General features: G+C 39.9%; 1 protein-coding gene across 2 annotated transcripts in view; it reads left to right on the forward strand.

The window, feature by feature from the left end:
* The window catches only part of LOC132399860 (acetyl-coenzyme A synthetase, cytoplasmic-like), a 69,435-nt gene that overhangs the window by 41,016 nt on the left and 7,763 nt on the right, over window positions 1-20,656 (forward strand). For both annotated transcript variants that reach the window (XM_059980701.1, XM_059980702.1), the window contains 8 exons: window positions 6,319-6,456; window positions 9,081-9,251; window positions 9,689-9,822; window positions 11,135-11,267; window positions 13,994-14,050; window positions 14,845-14,925; window positions 19,440-19,548; window positions 20,306-20,374. In XM_059980701.1, coding sequence (XP_059836684.1) covers window positions 6,319-6,456; window positions 9,081-9,251; window positions 9,689-9,822; window positions 11,135-11,267; window positions 13,994-14,050; window positions 14,845-14,925; window positions 19,440-19,548; window positions 20,306-20,374 — 892 coding nt within the window. The remainder of the gene's footprint in view (window positions 1-6,318; window positions 6,457-9,080; window positions 9,252-9,688; window positions 9,823-11,134; window positions 11,268-13,993; window positions 14,051-14,844; window positions 14,926-19,439; window positions 19,549-20,305; window positions 20,375-20,656) is intronic.

The following is a 20,656-nucleotide window of genomic DNA, read 5'->3' on the forward strand; positions in this document are numbered from 1 at the left end:
ATTATGCTAGAATTCTTCTTTTCTTTCTTTCTTTTTCAATCTTTTTATTGAGTTTCATTTAAATATAAAAAAAACATAACATAATAATAGGTTATGAATACAATAGACTTAAGATTACATTAATAATAGGATAATGATATCCTATTAAACATCAACAAAAAAGTACATTAATCAATCAAGTCTATATAATTATATATGAAAAAAAACAAAACTAATCATCAAAAGAAAAAAAAATTAGAGATGTGTGAAAGAAAATATATATATGAAACAAACACTAAACTAAAACTAACATGGGCAATAATAACAGTTTATAAGTATATGATAGTGTCAAAGAACTCCGGAACTCCATACCTGAACAAGAATAAACAGAGAGAAGGTCTGGGAAAGGCCAAATTAATTCATATGAAAATGTCGGATGAACGGTCCCCAAGTTTCTTCAAATTTAATTGACGAGTCAAAAATAGTGCTTCTAATTTTTTCCAAACTCAGATAAGAAATAGTTTGAAAAAGCCACTGAGACGTGGTAGGAGGGTTTACTTCTTTCCAATTTTGTAATATAGACCTTCTGGCCATTAATGTTACAAAAGCAATCATTCGTCTGATTGAAGGATTATGCTAGAATTCTTAAGTGCATGTTTGGTGTTCAGCATGGACTTGGTGGGTTGAAGATCCTGCTGTGTGCTGTATGACTATGATTAATGCATGAATGACCCGGTGGCTGAGAAACCAAAATGCATCCTATCCTATAACTCTGGTTGAGGTAGCAGCTGGGACAAGATAAGTGATGAGTTTTGAATTATTTGTTTTGTTGTATCTGACGGTTGTGATCAATGTTTTTAATAATGCTGAGGTTCTTCTTGTGTACTGTATAATCAAGGGTAAATTGTCTGGAGCAGTTTACTGTTGAAGTTTTTGGATGCAGTAGCTTTGGTTTTGTTTCTACCATTGTCCAGTTTCGACTAGTATTGGAAGCAGGTTTCTGTTCTCTCTTCCATTTGGCAACTGTGGTTACTGATCTTTTGCTATTTCTAATTCTTGCATGAACTTGCTGAAATAAAATATATGCAGACGAATTTCTCAGAATTTCACTTTTATTTAATGAAACCATTTTGTGCCTGAAACACCGTTTGTAATTCTGAGCATTTATCATGTTTTGTTTCCTATGTTGTTATCGAGCTGAGGTTCTAATGTGGTCTTTCCTGTTTGTTATGTTTTGGGGCATCATCCAGCAACTAGATTTTAGATTATCATCTGCAGATGCTGGAAATCTTGCATAACACACACAAAATGCTGGAGGAGCTTGGCCAGTCAGGTGACATCTCTGGAGAGAAACAATCAATGTCCAAGGCCAAGATGAAACATCAACCATTTATTTCCCTCGGTGCATGTTGCCAAATTTTAGTGCATAGTTATTAATTAACTGTATTTGTGAAGAGAGTGAAAATCATTTCAGTTACTCCAAGCAACAAATACTCAGATGTGATCTGCAAAGATATTTTTTTATCACACCAACTCTACAGGCATACATTGCAGTCTCCAATTTGAATCTTAAGTATTTTGTCATAGCTAGTATGATATTGAACACAATGCAAACAAATTAATGATATAAATAATTCATATTTTACATGGTCATAGTTCTCTGAGCTTTTTGCTCTAGATAACTCCTGGTATGTATTAGATTCACTCTAAATGTAGATGTTCTTCTCTGAGTAAATAAGGGCTGTTATACTTGTGCGGCCAAGAGGCAGGCTTGCGGTTTTTGTACTGCCTTACCTGTCTTTTACAGGATACCTCAAAGTGCTTTGCAATGGATGCCAACCACCAAAGACAAGGTGTACAATGTTATTTTCATAAATTAAAGGGCCTGAATAGATGCTTTTGACTCTGATTATTGAGAAGCATCTGAGAACAAGATGAGAGAGCGATCAGAAAGGCTAGTATGGGAAGTGGGGAGAGGGAAATCTGTGAATCAGAATAGGGGAATGGATGGGCTGATAGGAGATGGCAATACTAGTGGCAATTTGATCCTTCATTGTAGATGTCTCCAAATCCTGGAATATTCCTCCCATGAATGGTAGCAGCAGTTAACCACTATTAAAGCATAAACGAGGATAGGCTCTTTTTTTTTGCAATTTTGTGTGATTTTCATCATGACGGACAGGCTCTGCAACCTGAAGATAATGAGAAATACAGTGCTGGGTTGGGATGAACTGACCTGGACTGAATGTGCCTGGACTCTTTCAATGACTTTGTAGTTTGGTGTTTTATATTCTGTGTTTTTCGCTTCTTTTTGTGCGGTTTGTTCTTTATGTTTTGCACGTTGGGGATTTGATGTTTTTCTTTGAATGGGTTCCATGGTTTGTTTCGTGGCTGTCTGTGGGGAGATGAATCTCCCGGTTACATACTGCATACATACTTTGATAATAAATGTGTGTTGTGTCTTTGAACTTGTAGTTCCTCTTCTTCCACACCTACAGGGATAACTTTTATAAAAGACATGGAATATAAGCAATCCAGCTTCATTAAAGTATTTGGTTGAGAAATGTACCTATTGGGAAGGACTTAGTTGGCTACTCTTGGAACAGCATTCTTTAACCCAAAATGAGCGAGTCTGAGTTGATTTGGGTTGGAACTTGTTGTATTTTTAAAATCCTATCTGATCTAAACCCAAGCAGTTGGATAGCCTACCCCATTTATGTTTAAATGGTGGTCAACTGCTGCAATACTTCTGAGAGGGTATTCCAGGATTTGGTGCCCATCTGCAGTGAAGGATCAGTGAGGTGTTTCCAAGTTGCTGGTATTTCCGTGCAGCTGCACCTTCATCCTTCCAGCCAGCTGGGTGAGCATTGTGGTCGGCATGGACGAGCTGGGCCGAAAGGCCTGCGTCCTCTCAGTATTGCTCGATGACTCTAATAACGTTTTGGAATGTGATGTGGGGTAGCCACAGTGAATAATAGCAGTGTATTTTGTAGTGGATTCACATCGTGATGAAGGTCCTCTAATGACAGAATATATGTCATTTTTAGATGAATGGCCTTTGACCTGAACCATTAGCTTTGTTTCTCTTCCCATAACTGCAGCTTCACTTGATAATCTCCAACGTTTTCAGTTTTTATTCTGAGTATTAAGAATAGTTGATTAGAGTGCCACTGAAGTATTGTCATTTTGTCATGTAAATTGTGCAGGGTTTTGATTATTATTGGGTCAACACTGTTCAGTGGGGTATGTTCCAACCTGCTGCTCCATACTGATATGTCTTATTCAGTGGTGGAAAGGCTGTGGGCATCAAGAGGTAAGCTATTGCTGTAGGGGTCTCCATCTTCTGACCAGCTGTTGTAGTTGTAATGTGTAGCAGGGTGGATTAAAATCTCACATCGCTGCTTCACCATAAAAGCAAAGAAGGGCAAGCTGACTACCTCAGTGAAACAGACTCTCTGGCTTATACAAACGGGACCGTCGAGAGCTTCTTGGTTCCATCAGGCCATTCTGGAGCAATACTGTAAAAGCAGGAATACGGAATGAAATGATTTGGGTCTTTTCTGAAATGTGTGTAGAAATTGAATTTAAAGAATGGGGAGAGCCTGTTGAAATCAGACAGTTAAATGTGCTCTGGATAAAGAAATTATGCAAGCATCATTAGCTTTTGAACACTGTTTAATTTTATTTTTATATTTTAATATTAGAGTATTTGAATCAGCATACACTTTGTGACATATTGAGCATGAGGGAATCTTTTAATAAAATATTAGTGCAGTCCTTGAGGCAATTCAACCTTGAACCTTGAACTTGTCTGGCAGGCATGCCTGTGTATTCTGGATTCACTTACTTAAAATGGGTTTTGAAACATATGGTTTTCTTCATTCTTTGTTACTGCTGAAGTTCAATCCACTCTTCAAATGTGAGTGATTTAACTTGGTCAAATGATGGAGAAAGCTAAACATCTGTTATGTTACACTGTCCAGAGAGAACTAGCTACCTTTAAAGAAGTAATCATGCTGAACTTCTGTGCATTGACTACATGACTTCAATTTGCAACTAAAGAAATTGGGAGTAGTACTAGAATAGACTACTGTCTGATCCTTTCACCTCCTCCAGCAATTTGTTAAGTTTTTGCTGTTTCAACCCATGTATACTATTGCTGCTTGATTTTTTGAGCTGCATCTCATACTCATTTTTATTAATGTGAATTTGACAATCCCCTTCTGACTTTGCTGCAAGGATCCCCCTTCATATGTTAAAATGTTAATTGTGTGCCTAGGCTGTTTGAGTAATTCTGAAATCTTGTGCAATTGTCATCGATTCGGCCTACTCGTACATCAGAAGTTGTTTTCCTTTTCCGTTGTTTGTTTAATTTTTCACCCCCCCTCTCCCCCCCCCCCCCCCCCCCAAACTTGGCTGGGATGGTTTCAGCACAGACTCTATGGAACTCACACATTCTTCCTGTGACTGGGTGGGTTTTCTCCAGAGTGACACATTAAATGCTGGAGGAACTCAGCAGGTCAGGCAGCACCTAGGGGAGGAGGATAAACAATCGATGTCTTGGGCCGAGACCCTTCATTGGGACTGGTTTCTTTCCATTTCACAAAGGCGTGCAGATTTATAGGTTAATTGCCTGCAGTAAGTTGCCCCTAGTATGTAGGTAAGTGATAAAATGTGGAGAATTTGGTACGAAATTGGGGAGACTGTAGGCGACGCAGCACACGGCAGCAGCAGCCTTTCGGATCTGGTGCGACTTTAATTTAGTTTTTAAATTTCATTTTAAGGCACAATTAGGGTTTGGGGCAATGGATGACAGAGTGACTATCTACCATTGCCAGATACTGCTACAAAACAGAGATCGCCCAAAAACAAACCTTCATGAAAATCTGCTGGTTAGATTGCGCGACCTTGGCTTGCTGAGGGAATCGGAGTCACCTGATGCTGGTGGCTGGAGTTGGGGAAGTTGTAAGCAGTGTGTGAGGAAGCAGAAGCGAGGTGAGCGGGCAGGAGTCCATGCCAGGAAAAAAGCAAGCACCAGCCAGCCGGCTCTCCCATCCATTCTGCTCTCCAACGGACATTAAATTGTTCTACATCTGTGGCAACGAAATACTCGGCGGGAGTACAGAAACGGACAGAATTCTGGATGTCGCCATTCAACTGATTATTTATGTAACAGATTTTCCCCCAAGCCATTGGACTACCAACCACTGCCCTCTGCTGTGCCTATTGTCTTGTTTATTATTTATTATAATGCCTGCACTGTTCTGTGTACTTTATGCAGTCCTGGGTAGGCCTATATTCTGGAGTAGTTTTTGGGTTGGTTTACGTAGTTCAGTGTAGTTTTTGTATTGTTCATGTAGCACCATGGTCCTGAAAAATATCTCGTTTTTACTGTGTACTATACCAGCGGTTATGGTCAAAATGATAATAAAAAGTGACTTGACTTGAGAATATGGGAGTAGGCAATTTAAATGGTTTGGCATGAGCTAGATGGGCCAAAGTACTTGTTTTGGTGGTGTACTTTTCTGTGACTGTAATATAAAAATTGTGATTAATGTATCATTAGTGTAAATGGGTGGTTGTTGGTTGCCATGGTTTCAGTTGGTTGAAGGTCCTCATTGTGTTGTGCGTCTGGACAACTTTTCTCTCTGTTCTCATTGCTCAGGTGTTGAAGATCTCTTGACACAATAGAATAGGATGTTCTGCCTTTTGTCTCCTTTGTCATTTTGCTCAACACATATCACCTATGTTAGAATTGACTGGGTTGTTATGGATATTTCTGAATCAAATTTATATACCTTCTGTACAATTTTTAAAGTAGCTTTTTTAAAAATCTAGTTTACAAGTATAAATATTAATTTTGCAAGTACTTCTGTTATTCAGCAAAAAAAAATTGAAGATAGATAACATTCTAAAGGGCTGATGCAAATGGTTCAGTATCTACCTGCTTCACCACTTACCTAATGCTAACTCTTTTAAAGTAGATTTAGGCTGATCTACATTACTTAAGCTCTTCTTCAGATTTCTGGCATTTTTTGTCATTACACTGCTTTTGTGCTTCAGTTTGTCTGATCATTGGAGAACGACAATTTCACTGTATTTACTATGTGCGTTGACAAATAACACTTATTTTAAATCTTTAGATTGAAAACTTGTAAGTATTAATGGTAATTGCAATCATTTAATTATCATTTACTTTCGGTTTCATTGAACATCTGTTTTAATTCCAAAGCAGCCTATGAAATAATGCTATGTTAAGGTTACTTAATCACTTACATCAGTGTATTTTAATAGTTGCGATGAAAAGGTTTTATTATTTTAAATTTTAATGAATTTCAGGTACCGTGGAACGCAGATGTTGATGTTTGGTGGCACGAGCTATTGAAGGAAGCCAGTGATGAATGTGAACCTGAATGGTGCGATACTGAAGATCCTCTGTTTATCCTTTACACTAGTGGATCAACCGGAAAGCCAAAGGTAAAGACGTTGCTCTAATTATGAACACATGAACTTGATGACCAATAAAAGACAAATTGGCTAATTGAGCATGCTCCCACTCAGTGATCTGCATAATCTCACGGCTTCTTACCCCTAAAGAATTGTGTAATTTGTATTGGGAGAGGCGCTTTAAACAAAAACTGTAAGGTGTAAAACAGAACTAGGGAGAAGGAATATGATGTGGAAATGTGAGGTTATCCACTTGATTCGAAGTGGGGAATATTTCTTTTAAATGGTGAGAGATTGTAAAGTGTTGGTGTTTGCAGACATCTGGGTGTCTTTGTACTTGGATCCAAGAAATTAATGAGCAGCAAGCAATTAGGAAGTTATTATTGAAAGAGGATTTGGGTTCCGACATGTTCCATGGCTGCATCCTGTGCCAAGATGAGGCCACCTTTGGTGCAGGAGCAACAGCTTGATAGTATGAATATTGGTTTCTCTTTCTAATGAACAAAAAACCTCCCCCCACTTCCTGTTTTTACCCACTCTGACCCCACTTCTTCTCAAGTACCTACCCTGGGTTCCCTCCTCCTCCCTTTTCTTCTATTGTCCACTCTTCTGTCCTATCAGATTCTTTCCTCTCCAGCCCTTGACCTTTCCCACCTACTTGATCACACCTGTCACCTTACAGCTAGCCTCCTTCCCTCCCCTCCCCCCCATGTTTTTATTCAGGCATCTTCCCCCTTCCTTCTCAGTCTTGATGAAAGGTCTTGGTTGGAAATGTTGACTGTTCACTGTTTTCCATAAAAAGCTACCTGACCTGAGTTCCTGCAGCATTTTGTGTGTGTGTTGATTTGGATTTCTGGCATCTGTAGACTTTTTCGTGTTTACACGAGCGGAATTGTTTTTCTGGAATTACAGAAAGCCATGATGGGATTACACCTGGAATATATTGCTGAAGCCTGGAGACCTTGCCTAATAAAAAAAAAAGCACACACTTGGAATAGTGCAAGGGGGTTCCCAATCTTTTTTTTAATGCCATGTACCTCTATCTACCATTAACCAAGGGGTCGTTGGACCCCAGACTGGGAACCCCTGTGATAGAGGGCGTGCATCCACCACTTGTTTGGTGGTTCTGGTGTTTAAGGAGAGTTTAAGCACATTGGGCCTTTCATCTGGAGAGTTTGGAGCACTGACAGCAATCTTGTTGAAACATCTGAATCTCTCATGGGGCTGGACATGAAAGGTGCAGGAAATATGTTTCCCTGGCTGTCTAGGAGTAGGGAGTTACAGTCTCAAAATAAGGGGTTGCTGATTCTGTGGTGATCAGAAGTCAAATATATTTATGGCATAGATCAAGAGATGTTTGGATGTTAAGGGAATTGAGGGAATTGGGATAGTACAAGAAACAGGTGCTATCATAAATATCATTGATGAACAGATAGCAGGGGCCAAACAATTTTCTCCTGCTTTCAGATGATCTTATGTTCTTAAACGGGAAATCCAAGAGGCTGTAATCAGCATGCTAACATGAACTGGGAGTCACATCCAATAAAGAACAATTTCAACTCTTTCTTTGAATCTGACCAATAAGTCAGCTGGGCAACAAAACTCCAGACTCAGTGTGCAGATCCACTTGGGTAATGACCTGAGCCCTATTTCTCCATGGTCTGTCAAATTGGAAAAAATCTTATCAGTTGTTTGCAACCTAACTCTTATTATCATTGCATCAATTCTAGGTCTGCTTTGTTGCAAAGTAAACAGAGCCAGCTTTGTAAACTTTTCTGAGAAGCATTGGTTCTTTAAGCTGGAAAAATAATTCTTGTCCTACTCGTCCTATTACTCTGGGTAATTCAGTATCAAACCATTTAACATTAAACTGAAATGATACAAAATCGTCCCAACTACATTCAATAGCAATTTGATTGCCTGGGAACAAATTTGCCTTGATAACTGAAACCATTGTTATGAGTGCTGAAATAATTTTCACTGAACAGGACAATGTCCGGGTCTTTTAAGAGCTCCAAGAAGAGTCTGTGACATAGTTCTTCCACAGTGGAAATGCTTTCTGCTGAGGTTGCAGAGGTTGCCCTGGTAGATCTAAAGATATACTTTATCTGTGATATGTACATCAAAGCATACAGTGAAATGTGTAGCTTTGCATCAACAACCAACAAAGTCTGAGGATTGTGCAGGGGCTGCCCACGCTTTTTGCCACAAATTTTGCCATGCTTCTGGTACCAACATAGTATACCCAAACCCTAAACCGCATGTCTTAGGAATGTGGGAGGAAACCGAAGCTCCCAGGAGAAATCTGCATGGTCACAGGGAGAAGATATAAAGTCCTTACATACAGCGCAGGAATCAAAAACTGATCACTGGTGCTGTAAAGTGATAGTGCACTAACCACTATGCTGCCGAACCCCCCCCCCCCCTCCACTTCTGTGCATCTATGGATTAGTACAGATCTTTCTTCAGCTTTGATCTTAGTTAGCATTAGTTGATTTTATATACAGTAGATCTGTACTAGAGATTTAAAACATGTCAAACTACAGAATGCCTGTTTAGTGAGTTTCTATAACTAGAGTATATTTTACTGATCTGCTATAGATTGAACTTTCTCCCCGACACATTGTAACTAATTTTCTTTTGTTCTCTTAAAGGGTGTTCAGCATACAGTTGGAGGCTATCTTCTTTACACTGCCACAACCTTTAAGTATGTATTTAACTACCAACCCGATGATATCTATTGGTGTACAGCTGATATTGGATGGATTACAGGGCATTCGTATGTCACTTACGGACCTCTGGCAAATGGTGCAACAAGTGTCATGGTTAGTACTGGAATATCATTTGGGCAACCAGGTTCCAAAGCCTTTCTGACATGTTGCTCTTCAGATAAATTAAGAATGATCTGAAAGAAAACGTTGGCAGCTGGTCTCCTGTCTTTTTTTTCCCTCAATGCACTCTATATTTAAGTGCATCTATGCAATTGTGCAACCAACCACCTTTGTTCATTCATCACAATTGCAGTCATTGCACTGAATCTGTAGGTGAAATTTCTAACACTTTTATAGTCTGAAACTGGTGTAATCATATCGGTAGAAAATTCAACTTCTGTCAAGATTAATAGTGCCAACTCTGAATTAATAATAAAACCATTTTATTGAATAGAAGAAAGTTGTTGGAATATTGTAGAACTATACCAAGATTTCAGAACCAGTATTACGAGTGATTTCAGTTAACTGATGTTTTGTGAAAACTGTTCCAGTTTGAAGGTATACCAACTTATCCAGATTCAAGTCGATTCTGGGAGGTAATCGATAAGTACAAAGTGACAACGTTTTACACTGCACCCACGGCTATTCGACTATTAATGAAATATGGAGATGGTCCAGTTGAAAGGCGAGAACTTTTTTTTTGAAATTTCCTCATTCTTCTGATCTCAAATAGAAACTTATCTAGTATTGTACAGGTAACATGCAACATAGTAGGAATTTTCATGCTGTTCAAATCAGAGAAGTGAATTTTAGAGGCACGGCATAATATAATGTTGCTACAAGCATTATTGGCCAGGATGTGGGTTGTTAGAGTCTTTAAATTGCCATCCCAGGAGGAGTGGGAAATGCTTGCTCTCAGAGAGGGATGTGTAAACAATTTGAATCTTTAAAAAAAACAATTTAGTTTTATGTATTTACTGAATAGTTTGAATGAAACCAAAAGGGCTTTCCAGGGACACTCTATTGAAACTAATTTTATTTGTTACTATTACCTTTTTAAAAAAGATTGTGCAAAACTATTACAACAAAGTCCTGGGCAGACTGTTAGTTGCCCAGATTCAGATTTATTATCACACACACATTGAAATGGATTGTTTGTGTTAACAACCAACTATGAATGTGCTGGGACAGCCTGCAAGCCTCACTATACATTCTGATGCTGACATAACACGTCCCAATGCTTGGCAACCCAACACAACACAGCGAGCCGGAACCTAACCATCAATACAACAGCAGCCAAACAGGCCCATTACCTCTCTCCCAACACACGGATAGTCATTCGACTCCAGGACAGGCTCCCAGCTGCAGTTTTGCATGATCTCCCATTACACGACTATTTCAGACCTTGTCTTAAACCACCCTTATTGCTTACTGTTACTGTAGCACATAACCGCTCTTGTGTTAGGTTGGATCGAAAATAAGAATGAGGCTGTGGCTTTAGGAGGGTGGGGATGGTGCGTTTTATTTGGAGTCATGAGTTTGAATAGTGGAGTGAGAGGAGTATAGTTAAATGATTTGAGTTCTTTTTGTGAAGCAGGGAATATCTGTAGAAAGTTTCTCCTCAGGAACTTGATTGATAGAGTGGATTGTGTGTAGGTCGTAGAAGAAGCAGGCTTGATAGACAGTAATCTGCACTGATTTAAAATGTATTCCTCCTATATATTACCATTTCTCTTAAAATAGCAATGGGTATTAAATGACTAACTTATTCAGCATGCATTAATTGTTAAATTTTAAATTGCACAGATGGATGTTAAAATATTTATTGAACTTAGTTGCAAATGATAAAATCCTTTCATCAGTTTTTTTTAAAAGGCTCTATTAAGTTTACTTCCCATCTTTTCTATTACTAAGAACAAAATTGTGCCCTTGGCTATTTTTGTGTTTGAAGGTGCAAATCCAGGTTTTTATTGCTAATTTTTTTTTGTCCCAATTAGGTTTAGTAGGCAGTCTTTGAAAATCCTTGGTACTGTGGGAGAGCCAATAAACCCAGAGGCCTGGCATTGGTACTATACAGTAATTGGTAATGGGCGATGTCCAATTATGGATACCTTCTGGCAGACCGAAACTGTAAGTTTTCTTCAAAGCGCACGTGTGAAACCTCAACTGATTATTTAAGACAAAGTTATAAATCACACACTATTATTGAGCATTCTGAATTCTGGTTTGTTAGCTGAGTGATACTACATGTTATTTCTTTCAGTTTCTGTAAACCCTTTTTATAAATAGACAATAGGCAGTAGATGCAGGAGTAGGCCATTCAGCCCTTCTAGCCAGCCCCACCATTCACTGTGATCATGGCTGATCATACACAATCAGTACCCCGTTCTTGCCCTCTCCCCATATCCCTTGACCCCGCTATCTATATCTAACTCTCCCTTGAATGCTTCCAGAGACTTGGCCTCCACTGCCTTCTGGGCCAGAGCATTCCATATATCCACCACTCTCTGGGTGAAAAAGTTTTTCCGCATCTCTGTTCTAAATGGCCTACCCCTTATTCTTAAACTGTGGCCTCTTGTTTTGGACTCGCCCATCAGCGGGAACATGCTTCCTGCCTCCAATGTGTCCAATCCCTTAATAATTTTATATGTTTCAATCAGATCCCCTCTCATCCTTCTAAATTCCAGTGTATACAAGCCCAGTCACTCCAATCTTTCAACATATGTCAGTCTCGCCATTCCGGGAATTAACCTTGTGAACCTACGCTGCACTCCCTCAATAGCAAGAATATTTTTCCTCAAATATGGAGACCAAAACTGCACACAATACTCCAGGTGTGGTCTCACCAGGGCCCTGTACAGCTGCAGAAGGACCCCTTTACTCCTATATTCAATTCCTCTTGTTATAAAAGCTAGCATGCCATTAGCTTTCTTCACTGCCTGCTGTACCTGCGTGCTTGCTTTCATTGACTGATGTATAAGAACACCTTGATCTCGTTGTACTTCCCCTTTTCCTAACTTGACTCCATTTAGATAGTAATCTGCCTTCCTGTTCTTGCCACCAAAGTGGATAACCTCACATTTATCCACATTAAACTGCATCTGCCACACATTTACCCACTCACCCAACCTGTCCAAGTCACCCTGCGTTCTCATAACATCCTCCTGACATTTCACACTGCCACCCAGCTTTGTGTCATCAGCAAATTTGCTAATGTTACTTTTAATCCCTTCGTATAAATCATTAATGTATATTGTAAACAGCTGCGGTCCCAGCACCGAACCTTGCGGTAAACCACTGGTCACAGCCTGCCATTCTGAAAGAGACCCATTAATCACTACTCTTCGTTTCCTGTCAGCCAGCCAATTTTCAATCCATGTCAGTACTCTGCCCCCAATACCATGTGCCCTAATTTTGCCCACTAATCTCCTATGTGGGACTTTATCAAAAGCTTTCTGGAAGTCCGGGTACACTACATCCACTGGCTCTCCCTTGTCCATTTTCATAGTTACATTCTCAAAAAACTCCAGAAGATTAGTCAAGCATGATTTTCCCTTCATAAATCCATGCTGACTCGGACTGATCCTGCAATCCAAATGAGTCTTAATTTCCTCTTTTATAATTGACTCCAGCATCTTTCCCACCACTGACGTCAGGCTAGCCAGTCTATAATACCCTGTTTTCTCTCTCCCTCCTTTCTTGAAAAGTGGGACAACATTAGCCACCCTCCAATCAGCAGGAACTGTTCCTGAATCTATAGAACATTGGAAAATGATTACCAATGCGTTCACGATTTCTAGAGCCACCTCTTTAAGTACCCTGGGATGCAGACCATCAGGTCCCGGGGACTTATCAGCCTTCAGACTCAACAGTCTGTCCAACACTGTTTCTTGCCTAATAGAAATTTCCTTCAGTTCATCCTTTACCCTAGTTCCTTTGGCCACTATTACATCTGGGAGATTGTTTGTGTCTTCCCTAGTGAAGACAGATCCAAAGTACCTGTTCAACTCATCTACCATTTCCTTGTTCCCCATAATAAATTCACCCGTTTCTGTCTTCAATGGCCCAATTTTGGTCTCAACTTTTTTTTGCTATTCACATACCTAAAGAAGCTTTTACTATCCTCCTTTATATTCTTGGGTAGTTTACCTTCGTACCTCATTTTTTCTTGGCGAGTTGCCTTTTTATTTTCTGTTGCTCTTTAAAAGCTTCTCAGTCCTCCAGTTTCCCGCTCATCTTTGCTGTTATACTTCTTCTCTTTTATTTTGTCTTCTCTTTTATATAGTCTGGTGAATGTTGATGTTATGGTTTTTGACCAGCTACCGTTCAACATTGTGGTTTTTTTCTCACTTCATTTCTGTAACAAAACAAATTTCTTTGTCTCAAGGCTATTTTAGTCATTATTTACGTGCATCTTGTGTATAGATACAACTTTACTTTGTGTACGTGCAATCAGTCTATGTATATAAGCTAATCTTGTGTTTTTATATTTATTGTGCCTTTTTATTTTGTTCTTTATGCTTACTGCGTTTTTTTAATGCTGCATCGAACCCAGAACAACAATCATTTGTTTTCCTTTACACTTGTGTACTGAAGAATGGCAATAAACAAACCTGAATCTTGAATTCAGATTGAGCTGTATATTTTCTTTTGAAATGGGAAAAAATGATTGAAGGAAAATTGTGCAACATCATCAAAGCAAAGGAGTTTTCAAAATAGCCCTGATATAATCATTAACGGGGTGGCGTCTAATAATGTTACTGGCTTTCCAAATAATTGTACTTTGTTTGCTCATTTTCAGCTGTTATAGTTGGCTGTTTGTCCATGAAGTAGATAAAATGTTCCTTTGTTCCCAGGGTGGTCACATGATAACCCCTCTTCCAGCTGCTGTCCCACTGAAGCCAGGATCAGCTGTGAGTAAAATGTCAATTATCAATTTGAACAGAAAATCTTCTTGTATTTGTGTTTTAATCAGTTTGTATTTCGCAGTTTTGCGCTTGTGGCAATCAGCATGTAAAGGAAGTTTGGCAATTTGTTTCTTTCAATATCACTATCTGAAGCAACTGCTTATGACACCAAGGCTTAGAAATGCTGCATTAGATTTTAACTAAACAATCTCTTATCGGATACACTGTGTTCTCTTCTGAATATCTACCATGAGTTCTAGTGATGAGATCTACAGTAGTTTATTCATCATGTTTTTTTTTCTGTATGTCTTGAGGTAAAGTGGCCTACCTTTAAATGCAAAGTCTGGTCCCTGTAACCAATATTAATATATTCATATAAAGTAGATGATCAGTTTTTCTCCTCCGATGTATGGGTGCTAAGGACCTTTTGCAGTTGTCCTGCAATAGCCCCTGTTGAGTTTTAGTTACTGGTATAAGATGCAAATGGCGGTGGTGTAGTGGCATCAGCATTGTACTCCGAGGCAAGTGGTCCCGAGTTTGAATCCAGCTGGCTGCTTGCACATTTTCCATCCACGCTGGGTTGAGCATCGAGCCCGCAACTCGGCCTCGTAAAAGCAGAAAGGTTGCTGCCCCATGCACTGCAAGGCACGGAGAGGAATAACGATAAAATGCAAAATTGAAGACTTCCTTTGAATGACACACAAAACTGTATAAAGAAGATTTTTTTAACATTTATCTTAATGATAGAGCTCATAAGTAAATAGTAATCTTTAATAATGTAGATAATAATTTTTTTTCAGACTTTTCCATTTTTTGGTGTGGTTCCTGCCATTCTTAATGAATCTGGGGAAGAGCTGGAAGGAGAGGCCGAAGGTTATCTGGTATGAAAGACCGGAGGTTTTGCTGCATTGGAGTTGCATTTTAAATCTTTTCTGTTACCCACTTTCTTAAGGTTGAGACTGCAGATGCTGGAAATCTAGGTCAGCACACACAAAATGTTAGATGGAACACAGCAAGCCAGGCAGTATCCATGGAGGGAAACGAACAGTCAACGTTTAGGGCTGAGGTTCTCGGTCTGAAATGTGGACTACCCATTTCTCTCCATAGATGCTCCCTGACCCGTTGACTTCCTCCAGCGTTTTGTGCGTGTTGATCTTTGGAATTGAGGATGATGTGCGTTTACAACAGTTTGGATGGTTCTGGGGTGGCTGATGAGACCACTTGAGATTCAGAGACTATCATAGTGGAAATAGGAACTGCATAATTGGCTGGGAAAATAGTTCAGCAGCAAGGGCGCTCCTTCCAACGTTTTTGCTGGGCTCCTATGTGCTCTCAGCAAATGGACTCACTTTTCAGTGTTGTCCTGAATTTTGTGTCATCAAAACCCTTTGCTTATTAGATACTGTGTGAAGGATTTTCAATGTGCATCCTGCTTTTGTGCTCTGAAGTGATGTTCATTGGTGCTTGGTCAGAATCAGTTTTACTGTCTAACTTGCAAATGCTCAGTAGCCAGACGCAGTGAGACCACCACAAATCTGCAATATCATTTGGTTTTCACAAACTAGGGTATGACCAGGTGGTCGGTAGGTTGATTTGGCAGAGTTTAAGCAAGATTTGTATTGTGTTGTAGTATATGCACCTGCCCTCTATTCCTCGTGTTTAAAATTGACTTTTAGTCGAGGTCTATGCATTCTTCTATGGATGTGCTAAGGTCTCTGCTGTTTCTTAATCTGGTTTTAGCCTTTGACATACATGATCCTCTTGTCCTCCTAAAGAGCCTTATTTTTTCTTGTCATTACCAGTGAATCACCAGTAAGAGCTTCCCTACCTGTTACCACACCATTATTGCAGGTATCCCCAAGGCCAGCTCCTGTTTTGCATCTTACTAAAGCCCCTTTCCACTGGCATGATGACGACGTCTATTCCACAACAACCCCTCTTGACCTACCCCAACCCTGCTGTGGTCTCTACTTGTCAGACTAATACCCAAATCTGGACAGTGAGAAACTTCTGCAGTAAGAGTGGGGAAAACAGAAGTCATTGGCCTTTATTTCTCTTGGGTTACCCTCCTCCAAATCCACGGATAAAATCTAACTCCCTTTCTGAAGCTAAACCAGATTGTGACTGTGGTCATATTTGCTTGCACTGATTGTTGGATTTATCCATCTATCGTGGTAACAGGCTCTTCCAGCTCAAAGAGCCTATATTGCCCACTTATCCTCATGTGATGAATTAGCCTACTAACCTGTATGTCTTTGGAGTGAGGAAGGAAACTTGGATGGTCATGGGAAGAATGTACAATCTCCTGACAGACGTCAGTGGAATTGAACCCAGGTCACTGGTGCTGTAATACCATTATGCTAACCACAATACTATGATGCTGCCTCTTTGTTTCAGTGTCACCTCGAGTGCCGTCTGTTTCAACCTTCATAACTCTGCCTTGTTTCACCTTTCTTCGAATATCTTCATCTATGTCTTTTGTTACCTGATTCTTTCTCTGCATTGCCTCCTTTTATTTCTACCTTCTGTAGACATGGGCTAATGACTTGTTTGCTGCGAATGGATAAACTAGAATAATTCCATTTAATTATTGCCAATGAAATGCTTGTGTTATATCCAGTTTCAGAAGCTAATTTTGTATTTACCTCTGTACCTCAGCACGTGAGAAATAAACAAGTTTACCGGTGAAGGTCGTGGACCTAAAATGTTAATTCTACATTTGCCTGTATCCTGAGTACATCGTTTAATTTTCTTTATGATTAATTATGGTTGTATTGTCGGATAGACTGTGAATTTTGAAAAACTTTATTTGCAATATTTATGGGAGTCCTCAGCAGGGTGAATAAGAAAATCTTATTTCTGTTTGCAGAGAGGGCATTAAGTCTGCAGCATAGCTTTAAGGCAATAATTGGAATTGGTTTATTATTGTCACATGCACCAACTTACTGCCTGTTATGCTGCTGGTGTTTAGGGCAGCAATGAGGGTCCTCCATCTCTGTCTGTCCATACTGTCGCACAGAGGTATAGAAGGATTCTTCACTGCTGTTTCCGTTTTTGACCAGTCAGAGTTGTTAGCCCTGAGCTGAACCCCCGAACCTGGAAGACCGTTAGACCACTCCTCATCCGGCCTCTACCCTTGATCTGTTTGGCATGGGTGACAGTAGCCGTTTTAACTACCGATCCCCACTTTGTGCAGTAGGAGAAAACTGGAGCACCTGGAGGAAACGCGCGCAGTTGCAGGGAGTGCGTGCAAACTGGTGCTTGGTGTTATGAGGCAGCAACTCTACTAGCTGCATCACTATGCTGCTCTTCACAGTCAGTTTGGTTTGCAAAAATGTTTGCGCATCCTTTAGAGGAAAGGATGCTAAGCTGTCATTGGTGCTTGGAAGACATACAGTTGTTGTCAAAGCTCTGCTGCCATATCACATATGCACCTGAGAGCATTTGTTTACTGGCAAATTCCCTTCATCCTTAATCCTGCAGCAGTTCAATTCTAAATGTTGCTGTTACTGTTGCAGAGTTGTTGATCAGGATTTCCCTACAGATAAGATTGCCAATCATTCTAGTCTGGACAGAATTCACCATATTCATCATCAATGGGGACGGGAGAGGTTCTGGAGGATTGGAGGGTTGCAGATGTTGTTCTCTTATTCAAGAAAGGGAGTAGAGATAGCCCAGGAAATTGTAGACCAGTGAGTCTTACCTCAGTGGTTGGTAAGTTGATGGAGAAGATCCTGAGAAGCAAGATTTGTGAACATTTGGAGAGGCAAAATATGATGAGGAATAACCAGCATGGCTTTGTGAAAGGCAGGTCGTGCCTTACAAGTCCGATTGAATTTTTTGAGGAAATGACTAAACACGTTGATGAAGGTAGAGCAGTAGATGTAGTGTGTATGGATTTCAGCAAGGCATTTGACAAGGCTTATTGAGACAGTAAGGAGGCATGGGATCCAAGGGGACATTTTTTTGTGAATCCCTCAACTGGCTTGCACACGGAAAGCAAAGGGTGATTGTAGACGGGTCATATTCCTTATGGAGGTCGGTGACCAGTGGTGTGCCTCAGGGATCTGTTCTGGGACCCCTTCTCTTCGTGATTTTTATAAATGACCTGGATGAGGAAGTGGAAGGATGGGTTAGTAAATTTGCTGATGACACAAAGGTTGGGGGTGTTGTGGATAGTGTGGAGGGCTGTCAGAGGTTACAGCAGGACATTGATAGGATGCAAAATGGGGCTGAGAGGTGGCAGATGGAGTTCAACCCAGGTAAGTATGATGGCAGAATATAGTATTAATGGTAAAGAGTCTTGGTAGTGTGAAGAATCAGAGGGATCTTGGGGTCCGAGTCCAGTGGACACTCAAAGCAGCTGCGCAGGTTGACTGTGTGGTTCAGAAGGGATACGGTGCATTGTCCTTCATCAATCGTGGGATTGAGTTTAAGAGCTGAGAGGTAATGTTACAGCTAAATCGGACCCTGGTCAGACCCCACTTGGAGTACTCTCAGTTCTGGTCATATCACTACAGGAAGGATATGGAAACCATAGAAAGGGTGCAGAGGAGATTTACAAGGATGTTTCCAGGATTGGGGAGTATGCCTTATGAGAACAGGTTAAGTGAACCCGGCCTTTTTTCCTTGGAGTGACGGAGGATGAGAGGTGACCTGATAGAGGTGTATAAGATAATGAGAGGCTCTGATAGTCAGAGGCTTTTTCCCAGGACTGAAATAGCTAACACAGGAGGGCACAGTTTTAAGGTGTTTGGAAGTAGTTACAAAGGAGATGTCGGGTAAGTTTTTACGCAGAGAGTGGTGAGTGTGTGGAATGGGCTGCCGGCAGTGGTTTTGGAGGCAGATATGATGGGGTCTTTTAAGAGTCTCCTGGATAGGTATATGGAGCTTAGAAAAATAGAGGGCTGTGGGTAACCCTGGATAATTTCTAAATTAAATACATGTTCAGTACAGCATTTGGGAGTGAAGAGCTTGTATTGTGCTGTAGGTTTTTCTATGTTTCTATATTTAATTCAAAAATTAACTGTCACTCCAGGCATTCTACTTTCCATGGAATTTTCGTGTCCCAACTTACAGTGATCAGGTTTTGAGCGATTTAAATGATTCCAGAGCATTATTTACCCTGGAATCACCTGACTGGTTAATTCACATGTGCAACTTGATGCTTTATTACAATAAACTTAGATTTGATAGTAATAAATTGTTTTCACCTAGTGAACTATTATTGTGTCTCAAATTATAAGCTATGCAAATTAATTATTTTGTGTAATCTGATCTGTAAACTGATGTAACTATTGTCTGTATTGTTCATAATTTTTTCTGTCAAAGTACATTGTTTACAATATGTCTTCACATTCTTTCATTTGAGTTATTCAAAATTCTTCCTCAATAGGTATTCAAGAAACCTTGGCCCTCTATAATGCGTACCGTTTATGGCAATCATGAACGTTTTGAAACCATCTATTTTAAAAAGTTTCCTGGATATTTTGTCACTGGAGATGGTTAGTTTCTTTAAGAGGTGTCATGAATATTTAAATTGGGCTTCATCTGTTAAAAGTGTAATTTCCCTTCATCCCGGTGCAGTTTTGGGACCTTACTATGCTAACCACAGTGACCGTGCTTCTCTGTGCTATGAAACTATCTACAGTACTTCAAAATTATACTTTTAAGGTCAGACCAGTGAAGAGTTGGTGTGTGTGGGGGGCGGGGGGGTGGTGAGGTGGGGAGAGGGGGGTTGGTATTCGTTTCTGAACCAAGAGAAAGTCAAGAGGACTTTTGACATACAATACGTGCATAAGATCACATTTAGTTTACGGAGGATATATTGTTTCAAGGATTAGAAGTAGCTTTAAAGTTTGGATGAAAGTTTAGAAAGGGAGTGAGGGTTTTTATTTTAACTCGGTGTAGTTATAAGCTGCAATTTTCTGCCAATGGAGAGAATTATTTAGAGTGCCATAAAGAAAGGGCAGGTGAATGGGAAGATTGGATGGCCGTACTGTGCACAGGTTTGATGGACCAATTGGCCTCTTGTGCTTAGCAATTCTATGATTCTTCTTTCTTGTATGTCCTGAGACCACAAGCGGATCCTTTGACTGTAGAAAACAGATAGTGAAGGTTTGAAATTTCAGTGAAGCATCATGTTTTTTAAGATATTAATTACCAATATTTTTATTTAATCTGTATTCTGATTCAGAGTTTAAATGTGTAAATAGAATTTAAATATATTGAGCTTTAAATGATTTTACCTTGGCTTGACAGGTTGCAAGAGAGATCAAGATGGTTATTACTGGATCACAGGAAGGGTTGATGACATGGTGAATGTATCTGGTAAGATTTATAGTTCATAAATTTATTCTCCTTCATAGGCACCCCTTTGGAATTGGGGATGATTTGCTTTCAGTTCTGAAATGCTTGAAATAGCCAGTGAGAGATACTCTGTGATAGGAGTGCTGGATGAGGCAGGCCTGGGTAATTTTGAATGTCCTCTGCTATTATATTGGGCTTTGAATGGATTTGAGGTTTTCAATGCACTTTGAGCAAAAGAGGAGGAGGGGTATGACAAAGGTTCCCAGGAACCAGAACAGCTGTTACACTTTCTCAAGGAAACTT

Source organism: Hypanus sabinus, chromosome 9 (assembly GCF_030144855.1).
Source record: "Hypanus sabinus isolate sHypSab1 chromosome 9, sHypSab1.hap1, whole genome shotgun sequence".
Taxonomy (NCBI): Eukaryota; Metazoa; Chordata; class Chondrichthyes; order Myliobatiformes; family Dasyatidae; genus Hypanus; species Hypanus sabinus.